The 25,450-nt window shown below is 45.8% G+C and overlaps 1 protein-coding gene across 2 annotated transcripts in view; it reads right to left on the bottom strand.

Annotated features, from left to right (window-relative positions):
* The window catches only part of KIAA1549 (KIAA1549 ortholog), a 143,952-nt gene that overhangs the window by 30,102 nt on the left and 88,400 nt on the right, over positions 1–25,450 (bottom strand). For both annotated transcript variants that reach the window (XM_059074850.2, XM_067042056.1), the window contains exons 11-16: positions 21,412–21,608; positions 19,586–19,701; positions 12,314–12,516; positions 9,262–9,485; positions 8,128–8,281; positions 1,681–1,998 (exon numbers count right to left, since the gene is read on the bottom strand). In XM_059074850.2, coding sequence (XP_058930833.1) covers positions 1,681–1,998; positions 8,128–8,281; positions 9,262–9,485; positions 12,314–12,516; positions 19,586–19,701; positions 21,412–21,608 — 1,212 coding nt within the window. The remainder of the gene's footprint in view (positions 1–1,680; positions 1,999–8,127; positions 8,282–9,261; positions 9,486–12,313; positions 12,517–19,585; positions 19,702–21,411; positions 21,609–25,450) is intronic.

Below are 25,450 nucleotides of genomic sequence, written 5' to 3'. Positions count from 1 at the left end.
TCTCTGTGCATCTCTCTGCTTTCCTGCACTGTCTATTGTGAACTCCAGCTGCCTTTTCCTCCCCAAACTCTCAACTCTGTTTTCTCAACTCAGGGAGACCACTGAGCTCTACCTGGGGTCTTCTGCCCTGCACCATAGTTAGAAACTCTCTCAGGACAGTTGGGGGTGACTGTAGGGTTCTATTCATCTCTAACGTCCCATGTTGTGAAAACCCATATATTTGGTTCAGTTATTTTAGTTGTTTCTGGAGAGAAGGTAAATCTAGATCCTTTCCTCCATCTTGTCCAGAAGAGGGAGTTTGTACCGGACACTTTCACTTCTGTGTCTCTGATAGCTTCCCCACTACCTGAAATATTCTTCTTTAATTGATAACCACTAATTACCCTCAGACTTCCACTTAGATTTCATTTTGTCTATAAAATCCTTCCCAAGCACTTTCGGTCAGGTGCTCCCCCCACATACTTTCCTCTTGCCATGACACCTGCCACACTGTGCTGTACTAGGTTACTGCTTCACTTGTCCACATACCCGCACTGGGATGTAAGAGTTGGAGTTGTGCATCGTGCACCTCTGTACCCCGAGCACCCAGAACATGGCAGGTGCTCCATAAATACATTTGAATGAATAAACAAATGAGAGAAGCTTAAACAGATAGCAGCTATAGTCAAATTCATTTTATCACCGAGTTTTGTCCTGTATCATCCATTTCCTTAAAGATTATAAACTACCAGTTACAATTATATACCAACTGTAATTATGAAGTAGTTTAATATTTATTGTTGAAACAATCCATATTTTTATATTTGAAACAACAATGACTAGATTGAATATCCTTCCCCTGCATGGTAGCCGTTATCTATACCTCAGGCCCACCATGCCTTGAAGGAAACAATCTATTGAGAAAAGCATACTTTCAAAATTCATACCAATTTCAGAGATGAAAATTCTTTTAACATATGTTTATTATCACCCAATTTAACCTTAATATGGTTCACAAAATTAGAGGAACCCTGTATAAACACTCCTTGAAGAAGAAATTTAAATTGTAACCTATTAACATCTTTCCAGAGTCAAATGTTTCAGTCTGATCGTTTAACCTGAAATTAGCAACAAATAATATTTAATGCTACATCCTTGAGTTCTACTTCTTCTCCGTGACTGGAGAAGGTACATTTGAAAGGTCTGACTGAATATGAAACAGATAATGGATCACAAAGACAGATGAAACACTGAAATGTCAACTCCCAAGATGGACATCTGGTATTTGAAAGTGACTGTGCTTGGCTACTTGTGGACTAGCTGCCTACACTCCCAGACCCTCACCTCACCTCTTCAGTTCCAGGTGCCCTACACAAAAAAACTTAATGATTCTAGCACACTCTTAACTGTACCTCTTATGGAGACATCAATGAGAATATATTTTGACATATACTCCACCCATATTTCATGGTAATGAAGGGAACTCAGGAAGATACCTCCACAAAACACCTGAGTTGCACAAAAGAATGTTTTCAACACTGAGAATTAACCTAGAAGATAATAAAAACTAAGACTCATCACCCAAGCTTTAATTCCAATCAAATCCAACAAGAATATTGCAGGGATCCTGGAAACGAGGCAGTCAGGCAACAAGGCTCCAACATCTTGCCCATAAGAGAATTCTAGAAGGTCCACACTTACACTGCATGGGTTGTTGGCCGTCTGAGCTGGGCTGTAGAAGGACCCCCACTGGGTGGCTCGTCTCTCTTCCCGGGAAGGGGTGCTGTTCACAGGCAGGCCGGCTGGGACCCCAGGGCCTGCAGCCGCGGTGTTAGGGGGCTGGCTGCTGGGGGCCACGAGGGCAAAAGCATCATCCAGGAGGGAGTGCATGGTCTGCCGCGCCTCCTCGATGGACGGCTGGGGCGGGATGTACTGGGAGGCAGGGAAGGGCAGGCCTGGATACCTCCCCAGCTCAGCTGAAGACGGCGTCTGCACATCTGCTGGGAGGTCGGGATCAGACTACAGCAGGGGAAACAGCAAAGTGAAGAATCAGACACGAGCTTCTGTGGAGACCCAAAAACAAAACTCTAGGACTAAAAAAGAATTTAACAATTTTCACTGACATTGAGGAATGGTTTACCATTAAGAATTTTTCAAATCACAGCTGAGGAATGTGCATTTCCTTTCATGGGGGCAAAAAGTTTGAGTTAGTAGAAAGAAAAAAGTAAAATTATTCAACAGTCATTTGTCCAGCATAACTCAATCAACTCCCTGAAATGTATCATGTTTTCCTGAAAGCCCCTAGCCACCAAAAATGATGTGTCAGAGTCTATATACTAAAATACCCAGTTGACTTTCCCTAGATATAGAAACCCAAAACTAAAGCAGTCTATTGACTGTTAACAATAGGAAGAATAGCCCTACACAACCACAAGAGTTCAAAGGCACCACGATATTACAACAATGTGTGTAGAAACCATTTTAATACCTACTATGACAACTCTTTGCAAACAGTAAATAGTGTCAATTATTTGTTCAGAAACTAACTTCTTTTAAATGGTGGTATCCCTGGATAACACGAGTCAACAAGAAAAAGTTAAATTATATTCTATACCCACTGTCTAAGAGACAGGGACATAGGTAACAATTAAGATTTTTTAAAAATCTTATTTCCTGATACTACGTTCTGAGCCAAATGTTGTCATAATATACACTCAGTAAACTATAAGAGACAAAACAGGAACCAATGGAAGAGGCCTTCCTGGTCTCAGTGGCCCCGGAAGCCCACACATCACAATGACTACAACTGACACACTGAAAAGAGAAGAGGTTCTGCTCAAGGGGCTGGTGACCCCATGCCCTCCATGAAGAAGGGTGAGTGCCTTTTTCTGGAATGCTCTGCTTGCCCTACCGGTCCACGGTTTAGCTTTGCTCGTTGGATCACTCTACAGGAGGGCCAAAGGAAGGCATTCCCGTTATCTCTTTGGATCAGTGAGTCTCTTACAAAGAAAATCTCTGTTGCAGAGACACGTCCTTCCTCTTAGCCAACTGTCTAAAATGCTTCCTAATGACTACGGTCTGTCCAGCAATGATCCATTATTATTCACACCAGCGTCAAACACTTAACAGCAGCGGCTGCTTAACTCCAAACAGAAAGAAAACCAGATCACAGACTGGCGAACCCACCAACAGCTCACAGACCTGTTCTGCTTAGCCTGCACCAGTCTTTAAAAAATACATGGGCAGTATTTAAAAAATCTGAGGGGCTTCCCTGGTGGCGCAGTGGTTGAGAGTCCGCCTGCCGATGCAGGGGACACGGGTTCGTGCCCCGGTCCGGGAAGATCCCACATGCCGCGGAGCGGCTGGGCCCGTGAGCCATGGCCGCTGAGCCTGCGCGTCCGGAGCCTGGGCTCCGCAACGGGAGAGCCCACAACAGTGAGAGGCACGTGTACCGCAAAAAAAAAAAAAAAAAAAAAAAAAAATCTGAAAACTTCCTACTGAAACTCAGAGTTCTGGGTTCTCTTGGCAGACCTGGAAGCCGTGGCATCACTGGGCCCTCACCCTCTACAGAAACAAGTGCCATTAGGTAGAGTCTGCCTCCCTGAGACGGGCAGGTGCCCTGCCCTTCACAACAGCGAGCGGATGGTCTCACTCCAAGATGCAATACACACTTAGTCCTGTGAGGCTGTTTCTCCGAAACACAATATCCCAGTAAAGTTCTACTAAGTGACTTAGTCTTCAAGGTAAGGATTTGGGGCCCCAAAGGTCTCTGGTTTATGACGTAGCACTGGAAAGACTCTGTGGTCCTCTCCTTACAAGGTGCAAAACCAGGCCCGCACTCATGCCCTTCTTCCGTTCTTGGTTTTCTCGAGGAGCAGACGGGGAAGAATGTAGTCAGGAGAGAGCCCCCAACCTAACACTTCATGGAGAAGAGGAGAAGCATGTCTGTAAAAACATCCTGCTGGTAAGTAAGAGGGTCTCTCCAAAGCCAGAAGCGATGTTCCTGATGTTCCAGGAGCTGACTGGGTAACCGCACTGCAAGGAAGAGAGCGGTGTGGCCACGGCCTAAACCGAGATTCCAAGGTGGGGGACAAACCCTACATACACTTGAAGAGAGTCCCTAAGAGCTACAGCCACTGCCAGTCTCACCCTCAGTAGTCATAACTTTAAAGAAGGTTTAACTTTTACAGCAGGAGAGACATGTTGTGAAGGTGTGAAGTGAGGTCCCCTTGGAGTCTCACTGATCCCATGAATCCTGACAAGAAGGCAAAGAACTACAGAGCCGTGATGTCAGACCTTCGTGTTCTCTGGCCTTCTTGCTGCCTCCACGCTTCGCAGGCTAGACTGTTAGCAACCTGCAGGCCAAGAAGACGTCTTGTTCATTTTCCTATGTCCCAACATCCAGCACAGTGTTTCACATGTAGCTGGTACTTAATAAGAAATGAATAACTCTGATCTTCAGAAGCTGAGATTTACCCAGGATCCCTGAGTTGGAATTTGAATTCCATTCTCTTGAATCCAAGTTTGATGACTTTGTTTTAATTTATTTTATTTATTTATATTTGGTTGCATTGGTGCATCGGGTCTTCGTAGCTGCGCACAGGCTTTCTCTAGTTGCGGTGAGTGGGGGCTATTCTTTTTTTTTTTGCAGTACGCGGGCCTCTCACTGTTGTGGCCTCTCCCGTTGCGGAGCACAGGCTCCGGACGCGCAGGCTCAGCGGCCATGGCTCACGGGCCCAGTCGCTCCGCGGCATTTGGGATCTTCCCGGACCGGGTCACGAACCCGTGTCCTTCGTGCCCCCTGCATCGGCAGGCGGACTCTCAACCACTGCGCCACCAGGGAAGCCCGGGGGCTACTCTTCATTGTGGTGCACAGGCTTCTCGTTGCCGTGGCTTCTCTTGTTGCGGAGCACGGGCTCTAGGCGCGCGGGCTTCAGTAGCTGTGGCTCACGGGCTCTAGAACACAGTCTCAGAAGTTGTGGCGCACGGGCTTAGCTGCTCCATGGCACGTGGCACCTTCCCAGACCAGGGCTCAAACCCGTGTCCCTTGCGTTGGCAGGCAGATTCTTAACCACTGTGCCACCAGGGAAGCCCCCAAGTTTGATGACTTTGATATTCAACTTGTTTCCTTTGCACAGATACATGTTCACCTATCACTCCTCAGAAATACATGGGAACTTTTTTACCTTAAGTCATCAGAGATGATGTATTCTGGTGCCTCTTTGCAATCCTTTGTATCATAAGAGAGTGATCATGCACCATGGCTGGCCCAAGACAAGCTCAGTTCATGCTTGTGGTCTCAGGATAATTAACAGCATCTCCTTTCACCCTCACAAGTGTCTGGCTTGGATAATAAATTGTATCAGCATTGACAAACTTCCGTAAAGGGCCAGAGAGTAAATAGTTTAGGCTTTGTGAGCCATACAGCTACTCAACACTGCCACTGTAGCAAGAGCAGCCATAGATAACACAAAAATGATGGGTGTGGCTGTGTTCCAATAAAACTTTATTTACAAAAGCAGACAGCAGGCCGGATTTGCCTGAGGGTCAATGTTTGCTGAGGCTTGAATTATAATGGTAGCCCTAGTTACAAGAAATCCAGAAATGTTTCTTTCACCTCAGGAGAAGAGAGCTCTCAAGAAGAAGATACTTTGAGGCGAAAGCATAAAATTCAAGATAGTTCAAAAACATGTATGTCTAGTATAACCTTCAAGATGAAATAGTACCTAAGAAAAGGTGAGTTCCCAAAAAGGCATTATCTGTGAAGGTATATGTTTCATCAGACCCGCACTTAGAAAACAAATTTATGGTTACCAAAGGGGAAAGGTGCGGGGGGCGGGGGGGGATAAATTAGGAGGTTGGGATTAACAGATAACCAACAAGGACCTACTGTACAGCACAGGGAACTCTACTCCACCTTCTGTAATAACCTATATGGGAAAAAAAAATCTGAAAAAGAGTAGATCTATGTATACGGATAACTGAATCACTTTGCTGTACACCTGAAACTAACACAATATTGTAAATCAACTACACTCCGATATAAAATAAACAAAAATCATACAATATAAGCATTAAAAAAAAAGAAAATATATGTTTCAGAATTTTGAGGGAGAGAAAGTAAAAAGCCCATCTGAGGAAGAATGTCTTATTAGGGAATCTTTGAAAAATGGAGCCACGTGGGATGGCTGCTGACTGAGTTAAGTGTTCTCCAGGGAAGGGCTTCTTCCCACCCGCTGAGGGAGGGACCCCTGTGCTTTCCGCTAAGAAAAAAAGCAAGGAGAAAAAGGATAGTCTGGGCCACCATGAAAGAGGCCTGATTTATGGTCAGTGAGAGGGCAAGGGGAGGACAGGTTATTCCCTCACAAAACTCAGTGGCATTGGACGATGGAACTCAGGGCTACTGAAAAAAGAACGCGCGGGGCTGCCAAGGCTCTCGGACAGATCTGTCTCAGAGAAGGAGCCCTGGGGCTCTGGAAGCCAAGCGGGAAGAAGAAATGCTCCCCCTTGCCCCGCTCATGGGTTTCACACAACAGGATCTCTGAGATCCCGGATGAGACGAAAAACGAAAGCTCCACGGGACCACCCTCAGGAGCCAAGGGAACAGCCAGCCCTCCCCAGACCAAGCCAAACACCGCAGACGCCCAAACGCCTGTCCAAAAACACGGCAGCGGCTCAGGAGCGCCATCTACTGTGAGAACTGCCTGAGGTGCCCCCACCCGAGGAATTCATTCACAGCCTTCAGAAAGGACCCGTTCATTCTGTTGGGGAGCAAAGCAGCCTCATTTGTAGACCTTCCAACCGGCGGGAATCACACCAACCCTCATGAGCCGGTTACGAAGGGACGGTCAGTCTCAGGACACCAGAAACACAGTAAGTTCCAAAGGAAAAGCCTGGTTCTTTCAGACGATCACGGCTCAATTATATTTAACCCCAATGTCAGTATGGTATTTGGCACATATGTGTAATTATGTTTAGTGGCTCTCAGTGTTAGTTATTCGTGTAATTTGAGAGGTAAAATATAAAACTCAAATAAGAAATCACTGGGGGGCTTCCCTGGTGGCGCAGTGGTTGAGAATCCGCCTGCCGATGCAGGAGACACGGGTTCGTGCCCTGGTCCGGGAAGATCCCACATGCCGCGGAGCAACTAAGCCCGTGAGCCATGGCCTCTGTGCCTGCGCGTCCGGAGCCTGTGCTCCGCAATGGGAGAGGCCACAACAGTGAGAGGCCCGCATATCGCAAAAAAAAAAAAAAAAAAAAAGAAATCACTGGTTACATAAGCTCTAACTGAAGTGATCATGTACATCACAAACTCCTTCTTCAAGGATGTGTTTTTGCTAATTTCTCTCTAAGAAGGACGGGTCTGTAACTTTGCCTCCAGAAGGAGAAAGGTGGTCTTGTGCAACGAGAAAGGGCTTCACCCTGGCACAGGGCTACAGACGTGCACTGTGTGTCCTGGTGCTGCCAGACACACTGGGAATGGGGGGCTCCTGCTCTGTCTTGGGGTGTCTTTGTGTCTGTATTTCTCACGGCCCCTTGGGGAGGCTGGTCCCTTCTTCCCTGCTCAGCGGGGTCTGTAGGTGTCTTAACGCTGTCAACGTCTGCTTTAACACTACAAGTAACTCTGTGCCCCTTTAGAAAAAACTGTTTAACTCCCTATTTCTTAATTTCCATTAAGCTCTTTCTTCCATTAAAACTAGATATATATATATATATTAGCAAGTGTAATATCCTCTTAGCACTCCAAGAACAGAAGATGGGACAAATCCCTAAATGTCCCTCCTACCACCATGAAACCCAAACAAGTCTCTGATGAAGGGAAGAAAAAAGAAACTTTCTGGATGCTTCTCTCTGTTTTCCAATTAACCTCGAGAAGGTGCCACTCTGAAGCCTGAGAGGACGGGGTTTGCTTATAGGAAGTAAAAACAGAGTGTGTTTCCCGAGGGCTCCCCCAGCAGCCCCTCGGTCTCTATGACTCAAGTCTCTCCTCAGAGGAAGTGCCCGTCCCTGCCCCACCCTACATGCCTCACAACCTAGCTGGCCCTGGAGCATCACCTACCGGGCATCAATGTCACCCAGGGCAGCAGAAATCACTGCTCACTCTCCTCTCCCTAAGAGCGACCAGAAGCAAGGCTCAACATTACGCACCGGGCAACCAATATAGGCAGAGTTGTGGACACCAGGGGGCCGTTTGTAAGTGCCGTCGCTGTCTGTGGTGATAAGTCTGTCCTTCTCAGCATCTCCGGGGCAGCCATTGACCTGATGTTTCCGGCGTGGTTTAGGAGAACGTTTTATCCTGGAGCTGCCAGGAGAAAAGAGAGGTTACCTCCATAGGAAATAACCTTCCGGCCGTGGGCTCGTCAACTATTTTCTGAGCACCTAGGACCTGCGAGCCACTGCAGTGAACACCCCACAGGATATAAACAATGTGCAAGACACAGCCTCTGCTCTAAGAAAGTTCACAGTCCACCTGGGCAGGCTATACTCGACACATGCAACAACAGAGAATAATACCATCGCTGTGACTACCTGTGGCCCGATCTAGGTCTTGAAAGATGAGTAGGATCTGCGGACGGGGAGTGAAGTGGGGAGAGTGAGAGGTACAGGCAGGACTGTGTGGAGGGCCAGCAACAGGAATGCAGATGAACGTCTGGGGGGCATTGAGGCCACAGCCTAGGGGGCGGCAGTTCCTCTGTGCTGCTGGGCGGTGGGGAGCAGCTGGGTGAAAGGCAGTGCCCCCCTAGGGACAGGAGCGCAGGGTCCACCTGGCAGGCAGCCCACGCCAGCACAGGTGTGAGCAGAGCAAGACACAAACGAGAGCTGATCTTACAGAAGATGCCTCTGCATCAGGGGACAAGGGCCTGGGAAACCGAGAGACCGAGACTCTGAGAGCGGCTGTGCGATAAGAAACGAGAGGTTCGAAAAAGAAAAGAAAAGGAAAGAAATGAGAGATTCGCCTGGCCGAACGGGTGACCAAGCACAGCAGGTGCAGATGCTGGGAGTGAGAGCTGGAGAAGAGAGGCAGGGAGACGGAGCCATGGAGCAGCCTCTGAGAAGGAAGGCGCCACCTTTTCAGAAGTCTGAATTCCAGGAGACACGAAACCCAGGGACGCGCTCCGGGGCGGAATGAGTGAAGCCTTCACCACGGGTGACCTCCAGGCGGGATGGCGGCCTCCCAGCCTATACAGCCTGGAGTCGCTTCCAGAGACTTCTCCCCGCCCCCTCCACGGCCGAGCCCTTGCACCCCTGCAGCAAGGGCCCCCGGCCCGCCTCGGGGCCCACCTCTTCCTGGGCTCTATGAACACGGAGGGCACGCTGGCCGTGGGGTCCAGGATCTTGTCGATCTGCATCTGCGCCCTGCGGTACACGCGGTGGCGCTCCCGCGTGTCTCCCGACGACAGCTCGTCCAGCACCGGGAACTCGTAGTGCCCGCGGCGCTTGGCGCGGAGCCGGATCTTGTTCCGATGGTGCTCGATCTCCGACTTGTGCCGCAGCGCTGTCTGGATCTGGGAAACGAGACAGACGGAACGTTCTGACGGTCTCTGGGACCACGCAGAGAAAGCAGCTGGGAGGCCTTCCTGCGACTCTCCTCCCCCCGCCCCCAGCTGTCCTAGGCTCCCACGAGGCCCCGAAGGGGTGACAGGGCCAGGCACACCCACAAGGGGCGCGGGGAACCTCCATCATCCGGAGCTATATCCCCACACTCCACGTGGTGGGTGTGATGGGGGAAGCCGTGGTATCGGCCCCCAAACAGGGCAAAAGAACTCAAACCCGGGGAAACAGGCCAGTGGCAACTTGGAAGATACTGAGGGACAGTGACAACTATATGTCATACTCCCCGAGAAAAGAGTAAATCTAGAGGGCTTCCCTGGTGGCGCAGTGGTTGAGAGTCCGCCTGCCGATGCAGGGGACACGGGTTCGTGCCCCGGTCCGGGAAGATCCCACATGCCGCGGAGCGGCTGGGCCCGTGAGCCATGGCCGCTGAGCCTGCGCATCCGGAGCCTGTGCTCCGCAACGGGAGAGGCCACAACAGTGAAAGGCCCACGTACGGCAAAAAAAAAAAAAGAGTAAATATTTTCCATACCCTATAATATCACTACTTTAGAGATTTTAAAATTAAGACAGAGTGAAAGAAGATATTTGCATTATACAGTAAAATACCCATTTACTAATGATGTTCAGTGTTAGCAAAACAAGGCCCCTGCCATGAGACACCCCTCCTCAAAGAGGAAAATCAACACGTATGGAAACACATCCTCGCTGGCTACATGGGGCCTGAACTAGGTCTCCAAGAGCCGGCTGGTTCTGAAGCAGGGGAGGGAGGGACGAGGGCAGAGGGTGTGCAGGGCAGGCACCAAGGTGCTGAGGGCCAGAAGCAGGAATGCAGATGCAGGTCTGGGGCAACGAGGCCACAGCTCCGGGAGCGGCATGTCGGCTGAGCTGTCGGGGAGAGCAGATGGGGAATGCTTTCCTTCATGGAGGTGTATCCCCTTGTTTTCTAAGCCCTTAGCCCTGCTTCAGAGCACTTAACAGCAAGCGAGATGGAGACAGAGGGAAAAAGGGAAGCCAAACTAGGAATCCGACTGGGAGAAGAGAGCAACGTCTAAGACAAGGCGGAGAGCTCCTGGCCACACCACAGTGGACGAGAAGCCACATACTCCTTGAAACTGCTTGAGAGGGAGGGTCAGGTGGATGAGATTCTAGACAACTTCCCAGCAGAAGAATTCAGGAAGCCCCTCTTACTCTCTCAGGATCTAATTGTTCTTTAAAATATACAAGGTCCCCACAGGAGGACCAAGACATGCTAGGAATCTACACCAGAACCTCCTAATAAGAAAACATGTCCACTGAGATGTATGGAGCCTATAGGTAGGTGCACCAGTACTGATAATGCTCTCGTTCTTAAGTTGGCTTTTCACTTTATGCTTTATAATCAATATATATGTTTCCTATACTATATGTATGCATCAAATACATTTTAAAGATAGTAAAAGAAAACAGTGGCGATGAGTGCTATCCAGTTGTGAGGCCTGGTGAGCTCATTCTCTTCTTTTTTTTGGCCACACGGAGAACCCACTCCAGGGTGCTTACTCATGGCCGTGTGAGGCACATGCAACACAGGACTGATAGGGTCATAGGTCTAGGCTAGTATCGGGGTCATGCAGGGCCAGGGCTCCTGAGCACCACTGAGAAGGGACAGCACGTGTCACCTTGAACCCATGATGCACGTTCTTCTGGTCATGTCCTTGGCAAGGAGCCAATGAGGTGTGGCGAGGAGAATGTGAACGAACTCTTGCTAAGACTTCTGTAAGATGATCCACTTTAAGGATTCAATTGCATCAATTATTACTTCACCTGGCAGAACTCACAACAGCAGCAGGTGTTTCTTAGAGGCAAGAAAACTGACAGTCATGATGCCACCATGTGTGCAACCCTAAATAGCATTCATTCCACTCACGGTCCAGCCCAGGTCAAACTCCTCAAGTTCAAGTGAACAGTGACCTGACCTGGCCTTCTGGTTCCCCAAATCTTAGGAGGAAAGCAGATCTAACTCACTGTTCCAGGAGTCACTGGAAATACAGTTTCTTCCCAAGACTCACCTAGACGTTTGGGGCCAGAGCAGATCTATCAGGGATCACAGAGTCTACTGTGGTCCCAAGATCACCCCACATTCAACGATTTCTAGGAGAACTCTCAGGACTCAGAATGTAAGTCCAATTTATTACAGCAAAAGGATACAAAGCAGAATCAGCACAGAGGAATGGCACGTAGGGTGAGGCCTGGAGGAAACCAGGCACAGCTTCCAAGAGTCCTCTCCCAGAAAAGTCACGCAGGATGTGAATTCCTCCAGCAACGACTTGTCACAACACGTGTGAAACGTCTACCAGGGAGGTTCAGTAGAGAACTCAATGCCCGGGATGTTTACTGGAGGCCTGTCACGTAGGCACCCTCCGCCTAGCAGGCACCAAAATTCCAAACTCCCAGAAGAAAGAGCTGTTCAGCACAAATCATGTTGCTTGTACCAACCGTTTAGGCACAGCAAGCCACTCCATTCTGGGAATGGTGGGAATCTTTCTAAGATCCAAATCCCCAAACCCCAGCCACGGGCGAAGGCGGACTTGCTACGGACAGCCGGCCCTGCTCTTCAATCTACACATCCACCAGTGGGCCTAAAAACACTGAGTACCAGATTTAAAATTAAGAACGTCTGTGAGCAGCTCACATCTTTAGCTCCTATTTTTGACACTAACTTCATTTTTAAACCGTGACCAAATCAGAATCTAAGGTTTGCTTGTTTGTTTTATTTAATGTACTTTTTCATAAAACCAAATACCTCTTTGTTAATTTTGTTGGTTTCTGCCACTCGGTCGGCCAGTATGGGGTGCGGAACTGGAGGTGCTGGGATGGGCTGCATGGCGATCAGCTGAATCTTACTGGGGACCCGCCGACTGGCCTCCGAGGAGCGGGAGATCCTGTCCACATGCTCGAAAATGGAGGCTGACGAGTGCTGCTCATTCCCCGAGCTGGCTGCTGCCCCTGGAACAGAAGGAAAAGCAAAACGAAGAAATAAAGTCATTGTAAAGAAAAGAGCAAGTCATCACAATTAGGGATTTCTTAGAGGATCGTCAGATGGGCCCCTGACCAAAAACACAGCCACAACTCCATGGCAGAGTACTTGAAATGTCACTATTCGAGCTGAAGTTGTCTGGGTTCAGTAGTGTCTCCTGCAGCCTCATTAAAAATTAGCAATATTCGTAGGCAAGATATGAAAATCACTATGACATTTTGTGCCCCAAATGGCCCTGTTTTGTCTAAAGGTGTTTCAAAGTCTTCAGTAAGACAGGGTAAAGGACAGAAGAAGCCTGACGTGGGTAGGCCGGTAGCAATTTACAGAACTTGGAGGACAACACTTATGGCAGCTCTGAATGTCAATGCTCATTTGAAGTGACATAAATTTAGTTGCAAGGCAATTACACTGTTGAGACAACAAAAGACCAGGGGATTGTGGACCTGCTGGCAAGTACCAGTGAATGACTAAGGTTCTGGCTTTTCAGTTCTGATGAAGAAAGAAAATGAAGAGTCAGGAGAAGAAAAAGCTGCTGCCTGCACGCAATTAGTTCCCACTTTAAAAACAGATGAAGAGAACACTGAAAAATGGCTAAAAGGGTAAATTGTATAGTATGTATATTTTACCACAATGAATTATTTTACGTAAACAGAACTGCAAAGAAGAAAAATATTTAAATGTATAGAAAAAAAGATAGAAAAACACTTTAACAGAGATTGGATCTTGGTATACTGAGTAATGTTCTCCAATGTCTTGTATATTCTGTAACGTGTATTTTCTCTAGTCAGTATTCCTCTTATAATAGAAATAATCCTAATAAACTTTAATTTTAAAAAGGCAAAGAGGATCTTCCCTGGTGGTGCGGTGGTTGGGATTCCACCTGCCAGTGCAGGGGACACGGGTTTGAGCCCCAGTCGGGGAAGACCCCACATGCCATGGAGCAACTAGGCCCATGCGCCACAACTACTGGGCCTGCGTGCCACAACCACTGAGGCTGCGTGCCACAACTACTGAAGCCCACATGCCTAGAGCCCATGCTCTGCAATGAGAAGCCCCTGAATGAGAAGCCCATGCACTGCAACGAAGAGTAGCCGCCATTCACCGCAACTAAAGAAAGCCCGCATGCAGCAACGAAGACCTAACGCAGCCAAAAATAAATGAAAAAAAAAAATTTTTTTAAAGGCAAAGAAAGAGATGAAGAGGGGCTGAATGGATGGAAAGAACTCTCCAGTTAGACACACTAAGATCCCTGATGCCCTCCCTCTAAGCCACAGGTCACCTCTAGACGCTCTGGACACTGCTTGAAAATAAATGGCCAACAGGCCAAGAGAAGGAGTGAAGGCATGCTAAAACTATTTTTAAACAAAAGTCTAAGTTTTGAAACCTTGAGCATAAGTGAAAAATATACAGGTTTCCCCTCAGTGTAAAAAAAGTGTTGAGCAAGAGGGCAGACAGCAGAAGCAAGAAGAACTACAATCCTGCAACCTGTGGAACAAATACCACATTCACAGAAAGATAGACAAGATGAAAAGGCAGAGGGCTATGTACCAGACGAAGGAACAAGATAAAACCCCATAAAAACAACTAAATGAAGGGGAGATAGGCAACCTTCCAGAAAAAGAATTCAGAATACTGATAGTGAAGATGATCCAGGACCTCGGAAAAAGAATGGAGGCAAAGATCAAAAAGATGCAAGAAATGTTTAACCAAGACCTAGAAGAATTAAAGAACAAACAAACAGAGATGAACAACACAATAACTGAAATGAAAAATACACTAGAAGGAATCAATGCAGAATAACTGAGGCAGAAGAACGTATAAGTGACCTGGAAGACAGAATGGTGGAATTCACTGCTGCGGAACAGAGTAAAGAAAAAAGAAGGAAAAGAAATGAAGACAGCCTAAGAGACCTCTGGGACAACATTAAACACAACAACATTCGCATTATAGGGGTCCCAGAAGGAGAAGAGAGAGAGAAAGGACCAGAGAAAATATTTGAAGAGATTATAGTCGAAAACTTACCTAACATGGGAAAGGAAATAGCCACCCAAGTCCAGGAAGCACAGAGAGTCCCATACAGGATAAACCCAAGGAGAAACATGCCAAGACACACAGTAATCAAATTGGCAAAAATTAAAGACAAAGAAAAATTATAAAAAGCAGCAAGGGAAGAACAACAAATAACATACAAGGGAACTCCCAAAAGGTTAACAGCTAATTTCTCAGCAGAAACTCTACAAGCCAGAAGGGAGTGGCATGATACACTTAAAGTGATGAAAGGGATGAACTTACAACCAAGATTACTCTACCCGGCAAGGATCTCAATCAGATTCGGTGGAGAAATCAAAAGCTTTACAGACAAGCAAAAGCTAAGAGAATTCGGCACCACCAAACCAGCTCTACAACAAATGCTAAAGGAACTTCTCTAAGTGGGAAACGCAAGAGAAGAAAAAGACCTACAAAAACATACAATGGAATATTACTCAGCCATAAAAAGGAACAAAATTGGGTCATTTGTTGAGACGTGGATGGATCTAAAGACTGTCACACACAGTGCAGCAAGTCAGAAAGAGAAAAACAAATATCATATATTAACGCATATATGTGGAACCCAGAAAAATGGTACAGATGAACTGGTTTGCAGGGCAGAAATCGAGACACAGATGTAGAGAACAAACGCATGGACACCAAGGGGAGAAAGTGGGGGTGGGGGTGGGGGTGGGATGAACTGGGAGATTGGGATTGACATGTATACACTGATGTGTATAAAATTGATGACTAATAAGAACCTGTTGTGTAAAAAAATGTTTTTAATTAAATTAAAAAATTTTTAAAAAGAAGTGTTGAGCAAAGCAGTAAGGAGTAGTAGTTGATATTGTATAGAAGAAATGCACATCAGTGGTACATAAATCTTTGTACTTCCTCTCAATTTGAATTATATTCATTTGCTATCCCAAGTGATTAGAAATTATGTGCATAGCTCTGTGAATGAAGACATCTCCCTTGTAGAGGAGGCATACTTGTCTGGATTCAGGCTATTCTCCAGCTTTCTTTCCCTGCCTGGAGGGAGCCTGACCATTTGCACAATACAAGCACAGCCAGACACCACCACTCATCCCTTCAGCTACTCAAATTACAGGCAAGAAGCCTAGAAGGAGATAATTAGCTTCACCAGATAAGGCTAGCCTTGCTAACCCAAACTTTTAAAGTGACAGCAAATGTCACAAAGGGTGTCCCATTAAGCTACTGATACCTAAGGCTGAGACTGCTTTCCTCCAGGACGGTAACAAGATCAGGGTGCAAAGGTGACCCGGAAGAAAGGCCCCTCCCCGCCGTGCTGTCTGCCTGCCTGGGTCCAGGGAGCTGCAGGCCTGTGTCTGACTCCTGTCCGGGGCCCCATCCCACTCCCAACCTGGATCCTCGCTCTATAATTCACCAACTGCAACAGGAGAAGCAGGGGACACGCAGAAAACCCTCAACTTTCTATACTGCCTGGAACCCAGCCCTCCCAAAAGGCTGAAAAGAGCAGTTTGTTATTTGTCACATTCATATTTTATATATACACACATACATATATCTCCATACATATATAGATAAACAAACTGGGTTATTATACATAGAAATATATATATAATACATATTATAAACACAGTTATTTTTATTGTTTGCTATGCATTGCACAATTTAAAAAAAAAAACAAACTACCTGGATAATAGCAACCAATGGAAAGTACAAGGGCTACGTAGAGCTCAATACTGTGTGAATCCTGCCTTAAGGCAAGTAGGCACTTTAATTGAAGTCCTTTCTCTTCAAATATTATAAAACAAACAAAAATATATATATAAAATGATAGAAATTACAGTACAGGATAATGCCCACAAAGCAGAATGACACAGGAAAAGGCAATCTGAATTACTGAAATACCGAAGCAAGAGAACATTTTTAAAGAAATATTAATTTCATTATCTCTAGGTAAGTAAATACATCACGCTGCATTAATACTAAGGCCTGTGACCCACATTAATACCCTGTGAGGCAGGGATCACATCTGTCTCTCCGTCTTCATCCTGTCCTGGCACCTAACCCATCACAGGCCCTTAGTAAACATTTGCTAACTGGATGAGCAAATGACTAGCCATCTCAACTAAGTTTATAAAATTCTACCTCGAAGAGGCCTCTGGGAATTCACTATAATGAAAAGAGGAGAGTTATAATTTATGGTCTCGATCACTTTATAAATGTGTCCTCCACAATTACTTGAAAAACTCTGATGTTAGATGTAGTCGAAATAGTCACCCTACAATGTTGTTAAAAATTTAATTTGCTTTGCAAACTCTTTAGCATGTGCAAAAGTAAATGTCAGCTTAGTTCCTATGTGAGATTCCAGAATCTGGACTTGCTGAATTCAAATTAATGAAGTTCTAACTACCTAAAAATCACAGCCTTGCATACATGCAACCTACGGAGAGCATAAAGAAAATACTCAGCATTTAGCCATCCTTACCTTACCTATGTGGTTTATTTCTGATGAAAAAGAAGAGACAGAGAAAACTAGAATTATGCCTGGACACAGCACTGGTAGCCTGAACGTAGCTGCCTTCACTTACGGAACGTGTGTTACTCCAAACCTCAGCCGTCTTCACAACTTTGCTAAGCGGAAGCAGTGGTAATGATGTGACTTATTCTAAAACTGCAGTAACTGTGAACACAGGGACACTGAACACAGAGTGAATCATCTCATAAGGGACTCGAAGGTTGTAAAGGTATGCATCATGGTCTACCTGCCAAAAATGGTTAGCTGGGGAGGGATAGAGTACAACCTTGAATCGACCCAAAACCGAAACAATGGTCTTTTCTCAGCTTCCATTGCAAGGAAGGCCCTGAAAATGCTGGATGACGTGTGACAGCCATCGAAAGCCTTGCCAAGGAGTCTAAGGAGACCCAGCAGCCATGCCACCCGCTGTAGTGAGCAGAAACACTGGTCCCAGGGCAGCATGGAAGAGGAACCCAGAATGGTTCTCAAGCAATCTTCCGCCTCCATTAATTTGTATTTCATTAGGATTTGCAACACAAGATGGATTTTTATGTGAATTACAAAATAATTTAAAAGCTATGAATAAAAATTCTGAATATTTTTATAGGGTATTTAATTAACTAAGTTCTAGGCAAGCAATAAAGCACCTTTATGGCAGCATTAAAATTTTTAAGAAGTAAATTAAGTTTTACAGGTGAATTGCTATTTGTAGTGAGAAAACCATCTTTCTAAAGCATGAAAATAATGTGCAAATTCCGGTGCATTTTCAAATCAAAATAGCGGCATCTGAGCTTCTAGGACCCACGAGAACATCTAGCCCTCTTGTCTTCTTCCATGGTCAACTCTGAGTAGAGTCCCAACACTGACATGCTTATTACTACTTGGATTTTAAATATATGTTGAGAGTGATATTTGATTTTTGTTAGCCATGTAGAATATACTGGTTCCAATACTATCAGTAAGGACTTAAAAACAGGAACTAAAAGCAAGATTTTCTCAGATATGCAATTAACAGAAATTAAGAAACTCCAGAGCTGATTTTTTCCCCCAAATATTTCTTTCCCAGAATCAAAATTAGATTTTAATCCCATCTATCTGAAACAGTACACCTGTTACCATAATGCTAAATAATTTTTAAGATTCTTTGAAATTAGAGCTAAAGAAAAAATTCTTTATTCTTCCCTTATTCTAAGGGGTATTTTTTTTAACATTAAAAAAGAAACAACTGGAAGAAACTGGAAGGAATCTCAAAAACCAGCTAGTTTAGTCCCACAGGAGCCCCAAAGACTAAGGGACATACAAAGTCACAAACATGACAGTGATAGAACAGGCCCTCCAGCTTCCAACCAGAACCTATTCATTTATAGAATATGGTTCACTCTGTACTGCATCTTTATACAAAGAAATTTGTGATGAAAATGTAAGTATAAAAATTACTATTAAAAATGAGATCCTGGGAACTACTCCCTGGCGGTCCAGTGGTTAGGACTCCACGCTTTCACTGCCAAGGGCCTGGGTTCAATCCCTGGTAGGGGAGCTAAGATCCCGCAAGTGGTGCAGCCAAATAAATAAATAAGTAAAAGTAAAAATAATATCCTGAGGCACCCCAGTTTTTTTGCATTACTAAAACACAACCCTGAAGCATAAATAAAACTCCAGCAAGTATAAGAGCTGTACTAGCACATTTAACAATCAATTCAACTAAAACCATGCTACCTTGTCATCAGGCCAAAAAATGCTCCAAGTCTACTAAGACCTATGGGCTTAGTACTACTGCAGGGCATAAGTTTTATGACAATACTCTTTAGAAGGGGAGTGAAGTACATTTCATACCTGGCCTAAGGAGTTCCAGCATCTAACAACACATATAAATATATGCTAAGCGATCTAATCACACTCAACTATTTCTGGAAGACAGATCTAGGACCAGGACCAAATATAATGCCCTTGGACCTATGAGAAATAATCAACTTTCTAACAGTGACAACTGTGAAATACTTGAACAGGCTCCCAAGAAGGTCACCGAATCCTGGATGCAGTTTTTGAGACTCTGGTTTTAGTGTGGTTCCTCCTTGTTCTTCGGAGAGGAAAATCGTTAGGAGCCGCCACTAGAGTAGAAGACGACTGTTAACCTCAAAATATATCGGTGAACCTCTTAACTTCTAGCACGGCCCCATCCCAATGCAGACACAAAAACAGTGTTAGATGGTGACAGTCCATCTGAGAAATTCACTAAACGAACGATGAATATTCTACTGCACAGGTTTTGTGGTTTTTTTTTTTAATGTTCTGCATTTGAAGTAGTATAAAACCCTAGTCTATTGGAACCTCATAGTTACTTTTTTTTTCGGCCACACCGCACAGCTTGTGGGATCTTAGTTCCCTGCCCAGGGATCAAACCTGCAGCCCTCAGCAGTAAAAGCACGGGGTCCTAACCGCTGGACCACCAGGGAATCCCCTCATAATTACTACTTTTGAAGTGGAGAGCAAGAAGGGGCACAGACCACTCTGCAGAGCTCTGTGGGACTTGCCATCGGTCACCGCTCCCGGAGTCTTGTCCCCTGCTTCCGTCTCACTGGACTCTTCACTCACTGTAGAGTCAGCATCTGAGGGAGAAACTCTGCAGACACAAAACAAATACAAACATTAGGAAAAAGAAAGAAAGGGGGGGAAAGGTCACATTCATTTGGATGTGGAAGTCAGGCTTCCAGGCAAAACTGGGAGAAATCAAACAGTCCAAAACATTGTTTCATGGCCTGGCATCTTATTAATAGCACACAGTCGCCTTGTGAAGACAGCTTGACACAGCTGACTAAATGCCTTGGTGGGCTCATTTCAACAAACGGTAGGAAGCCAGGTACCCACTGGAGGATGGTCCCCCAGCTCCCTGGGCTTGGACTTGCAGCCTGAGGCTGGCATGGGTTGGATTAGAGGATCTGGAGTTCAAGCTTGGTTAGGCGTTAGCTGGGTCTGCAGAATTTCCAGGAAGCCAGGGTAGTTCTGTAGTCACCCCATCTAACTCCAAATCTTTGGAAGAAGCCTACACTTACAACACAAAGGATTTGATTCTATATATAAAAAGCAAGGGTGTCACAGAAGCCAGGTTGCACCAGGCTAGTGAAAATCCTTAATCAGTTAACACCCCTTCTCTTCGGGCTTCCTGAAATGCCGAGACATTCTGGTGCCCCTGAGACATGCTAAAATATGATATTAACCATGCAGAACATTAAGATGTTGCGACTAAATGTTTAGGATGAGGCTACCAGAGGGGAAAAAAAGACTTTGCTATATTGTACTAGCATATTCAATAATCTTTAATGATTTGATCTACTCTCAGTCTGCAAAGTAATTAAGCAAATGATATCTCTCTACATTATTCATCTTCTTTTGTAAAGAGTGTGTTCTAACATTCATTAAATTCTTAAAACTAGGCCAGAAACCCTGGAGTAGGTTTTTCGTTAAGTCAGAAATTTTAAGATCATTTTGAATGTTGGTGTGATCACACACTTTCCCCTTCTCAGCAGAAAATCAGGATTTGGAGTTCCAAAGCTCAAAGGAAAGCTGATAATCTGAGGCTTCAATACCAAAGCCTGAACATGCTTTGATCTCAAGTCAAGTTAATAAAACCTGATTCTGAACCGTGTCTTCACACAGCTGTAGCCCGTCCCACAGGGTCACAGGGTGATGGCAGGTAGTCTGTTAGCAAGCAGTTCTCTGGGCGCTTAATTTTGATAAGTGGAATGGGAATTAACTGGGAATGAGGAGCTGGGCAGGGGGAGGCGATGAGGAATCCAGGCACACAGGCTAACAGGGTGACAAGGGGAGCACGTGGAGAAAAGCCAAGCAAGGAAAGAAGGATATGATGAAGGTCACCTGCAGACCAAGCAAGGAAGCCACAGCTCCAGTGGCTGGCACACGGGCAAGGGCAAAGCTGATACTGGCTGAGTGTGTATCCTACGCCATGCAAGTTTATATACATTATTCCTAAGATCACCTCCAGAGGGCCTGGCATGGTCACCCCACAATATGTACCCTAGAGCTGGTCAATCCCTAATGAAGTTCCAGGCGGACCAGCAAACCATGATGGACAGTGATTTATAATCTTAAACACTTTGGGGAAGGAAAGCACACAGGCCTCCTTTGAGAGTCCACTAGAGTGGATCAAGGGCCATCAGGTTCGTTGACTTTGGGCAAATGTTTTTTTGTCAGTCTTCCAGGCTGCAGACCCGGACACCACTCACCCATCAGCCTTTCTGCTCCTGGAAACTGACAAATGGAAAACAGAAACGCATGCCACGACAGAGAACGCTACAGAAAGCCCAGTAAGAACCTTCCTCTGTGACGGATGTTCTTGGAAGGGATCTTTGCCTTGGGGCTCGGCACGTCTCCATTCTCAGAGGGCGTGGTGTGGTCCTTCACAGGTCCTGGCAGCGGTGCTGGCTCGTGAATGATCAGTATATCATCTTTATTGTGCTGACCCAGATGCTGCTTAGCAAAGTCGAAGCCCTTCACGCTAGGGATCTGCAACTGAAACAGACAGACAGACACACACACACACACACACACACACACACACACACACACACACACACACACGGGAAATCAATCTGCATCTGAGGAATATAAGATGAGATTGTGAGGGCTGGCAAGATTGTTGAGTGCCAGCTTCTGAATCACGAGTGTGCTTGCAATTCTACCCATCCTGCTCAACATGCACTTGACCTGCACAAGGTTTATACCTAGAGTTTGCAGAAAAGACAGATACTTGCTACAGATTCAAGTACAAGGGTTAAATATTTAGACCATAATACAAAAGACATCACAAGACAATCCCTAACCGCTGTCAGAGCAGCTACACAATTCCAGAGGGTGACGTGGGTGAGATATTCTTCCTAGAGACTGGGGACTTGTGCCAGGCCTCAGAGGACAGGCCGAACTTGGCAATAAAAAGGGGTGGCTACACAGAGATTGTTCTAAGTTGTGTCAAGGACCAGAGAAGGCTTGAGGTTTGGGAAAAGATTTACATTAGCTGCACTGGAATGGTCAGGATGTAGGGGAATGAGAGAAGGCCAGCCTGGATGTAGGTGGCTCCACACGCCGGCTTCTAGAGCAGAAAACCACTAAATGTTTCTAAAGAGGCAGATTTCTAAAATGCAAGCATTTAGGACAAAAGGAGACCAGTCAGAGGGCCCAGCAGTACTACGTACACGAAATGACGAAAGCCTGGGCCCAAACCTCAGCAGCGAAAACGGGAAGAAATGAAAAGCTCTGGAAAATGGGAAGGAATGAACAGCTCTAGAGACCAGGCAGAAGGACGTGGAAGCTGAACACAGACTCGAGAGGCAAAGGGGAGGAAGACTCCAGTGCTGACGTGAAGCTACATTCAGGGTATCCCGAACAGCAGACGTGACATTAAGAGAAAAAGGTGAGTTGCGAGGGAACGATGACAAGGAGGTAAAAAGACAGGTTTCGCTTCACACATGCTTAGTTTGAGATGGCAGGAAAAGCTCCAAAGAAAAGTAGCTCCGCATAGCTGGGAACAGAGGTCAAGCTTGGGGGAACTCTCAGACTGGAGGTGTGACCTTGAGAGCATCTGTATAGAAGGTGACACATAGAGGAGTTGAGATTTTCCCAGATGAAAACAGAGCCTATGGATAAAACGCTGGAGAACATCTAACAGCTTGCGGCTAAGAGGAGGAAAAGGAAGCCAGGAACAAAATAGGCGACTTCAAAGAAACAGAAGAATTTGGAAACTTCAGTGTAACAGAAGCCAAGGGAATAAGGAATTTCTAGAAAGGAGTGGCCAACGGAAGTAATGGGGGCACAAAGAAGGAGAGAAGAGTCTTCTCAAGTGCACCCTTCACACTGGTGGATGCAGAAGCCCTACCAGGGGACACCCGGTACCAACAGCAAACCCACAACAGACACCCTGTGAGCCCTGCGACCAGAGTCCGGGGTCAGCTTCTAGGCCTGTGCCAAGACCGAAAGAGGTCTGAAGAAGTACAGAAACGTGGGCAATAAAGGTGAGGCACTATTTTGGGGACAATGAAAGTGCCAGGGGTGGGTGTTAACCATTTCCTTTATTTGAGCTTTTACGAAGTAGAGGAAAATAAACCACATATTAGTAGCTGTCCCAAGGGTCTCCTTGGGAGGAGCCCCACATGCAATCCCATCGGGCTGAATTCCACACCCACCGAGAGTCCTATCAGTCAGAAGACAAAGGACAACCCATCGAAGGAGCTGTTCTAGACAATATACTGCATGCAGAAGTGAAAGGTTTGGGCATATGTGTGCTAATTTTAGGCCCAGATGAGTGACAACGTCAATGGCTTGACCTCTTAAGGCCTTTTAGTACTAAAAATCTAGGCTGGATGGGTAGAAGGAAAGTAGCCTGCAATGATGGCTTACGCCAGCAGAGGGGGACAGAACTTACCACAAATAGAGTCCACAAAGATACTGCTCAGAAACAAAAGGCAAAGACTGGCATGCCTATGCTTTCTAAGTTAATGATATCGTGTTACCAGCGGTCTACTTCGCCACACAAGGGCAGATTGTGAGTGGCACGCAGTCCTCGGCTCACAAACGCTGTTTCCCAAACAATGAGCCCAAACCTGTAGCTCCATGGCTCCCCCCCGACCTACCAGCCACCCTCAGCTGGGCTCCCCAAATCTCTGGGGGTGTACACCTTCCTAGGGGCATGTGGCCCTTTTAAAGGAATCAAATTCCAAACAGACAACTTCTGTACGTAAACTTGGTTTCTCCTTTCTGAAGAATCCTTCTTCTACTTCATAGAAGAAGGATACCTGTTATCCGTGTGCCTGCTTTTACCCCAGCTGCACCTCATTTTAGCTCCACAAGGTGCCTCTAAATGAAAGAATAGGGACATTCTTGGTGGTCCAGTAGTTAAGACTCCGCCTTCCAATGCAGGGGGGTGCAGGTTTGATCCCTGGTCGGGGAACTAAGATACCACATGCCACGGGGCAAGTAAGCCAGAGTGCTGCAACTAAGACCGGACGCAGCCCAAACGACATAAATAGATATTTAAATAAATAAATGAAAGAATAACAGATATAATCAACAGTCATTTAATCATCAGCATCACCTCTTTTGCAACTTAGATGATTTGCTTTATCAAAGTTGGAGGAGGAGCCCCAGATTGCCTTCTCTAAGCAAAGGTCTCCAAAGTGATAAGGGAAAAATGTGGACAGCAGTGCTTCCCCAAGTCCAGGAACTAAATGCCTTCCCTGACACGATCTCAGGTTCATGTAAGAAACATACTGTACATGTGTATATGTCATAGGGAAACAAAATTTGCTACCCCCAAATGTCTCTCCGGCATGTGGATTATTTCAAGCTGAAAACAATCAAAGCCCAAAAGACTCAGGAAGAAAGTTTGATATTCCCTTCCCCACCAACTGCCTAACAGAATATAGATAGAGGACCTATTCCAGAAAGAGAGCTATCACCACTCCTCTCTGCGTCCCCTGTCTTTGACTGACCCAGTAGGCATTTGTTTAGCAAACATTTGCTTTTACATCTTCATGTGAACTGGCTTTCTCCCCTGTGAAGTCCCAAACCACCACCAACGTCCTCTTTTGTCTTTAGCTGAAGGTGATATTTAAGGTGAGGGTTTTGGTCATTTTGGTGAGTCACTCAGTTCTATACATGGGTCTCTCCCATGTATACATGTTATTAAACCTTTCTGTGATTTTCTCCTGTTAACCCGTCTCAGGTCAATTTAATTTGTAGACCAGCCAGGAAAACCTAGAACATTTCTTCCTCCCTGACAATGTCAAAATGCTTCATAAATGCCGAGGCACCATGCAAATGAGATTGACAGCAATGTTATTGCTGTAGGTCAATGAAACATCAAGCAGTTAATACAGTCAGCTGAGAGTTCTCAGAAACCAGATAAAGCTACAGATATAAATTTAGATACAAAATTTTGTAATTCAGCAACAGGACATGACACACGGTAGACCCTCAATAAATATCTGATGACTGAATGGATTTCAAAAAGGTCAGTTGAAGCACCAAACTTACTGGATTTCGTGGGGAACCAAGAAAAGGGTAGATGTCATATGAAATATACATCCGTTATAGCCTTAAAGTCCTGCTGGCTTTTGTTAATTCTGACTAATATCAGTTTTTTTGGTAAGTTTTGTGGGGTTTTTTTTGCTTGTCTTTATGGAAATGCGATTAGGTTTTTTTAATGTTTTTTATTTATTTATTATATGTTATTTATTTATTTTTGGCTGCATTGCTGTGCACAGGCTTTCTTCTAGTTGTGGCGAGCAGGGGGCTACTCTTCGTTGCGGTGCATGGGCTTCTCCTTGCGGTGGCTTCTCTTGTCGCGGAGCACAGGCTCT

Source organism: Kogia breviceps, chromosome 9, assembly GCF_026419965.1.
Source record: "Kogia breviceps isolate mKogBre1 chromosome 9, mKogBre1 haplotype 1, whole genome shotgun sequence".
NCBI lineage: Eukaryota > Metazoa > Chordata > Mammalia > Artiodactyla > Physeteridae > Kogia > Kogia breviceps.
This window is presented reverse-complemented; position numbering and strand designations above follow the sequence as displayed.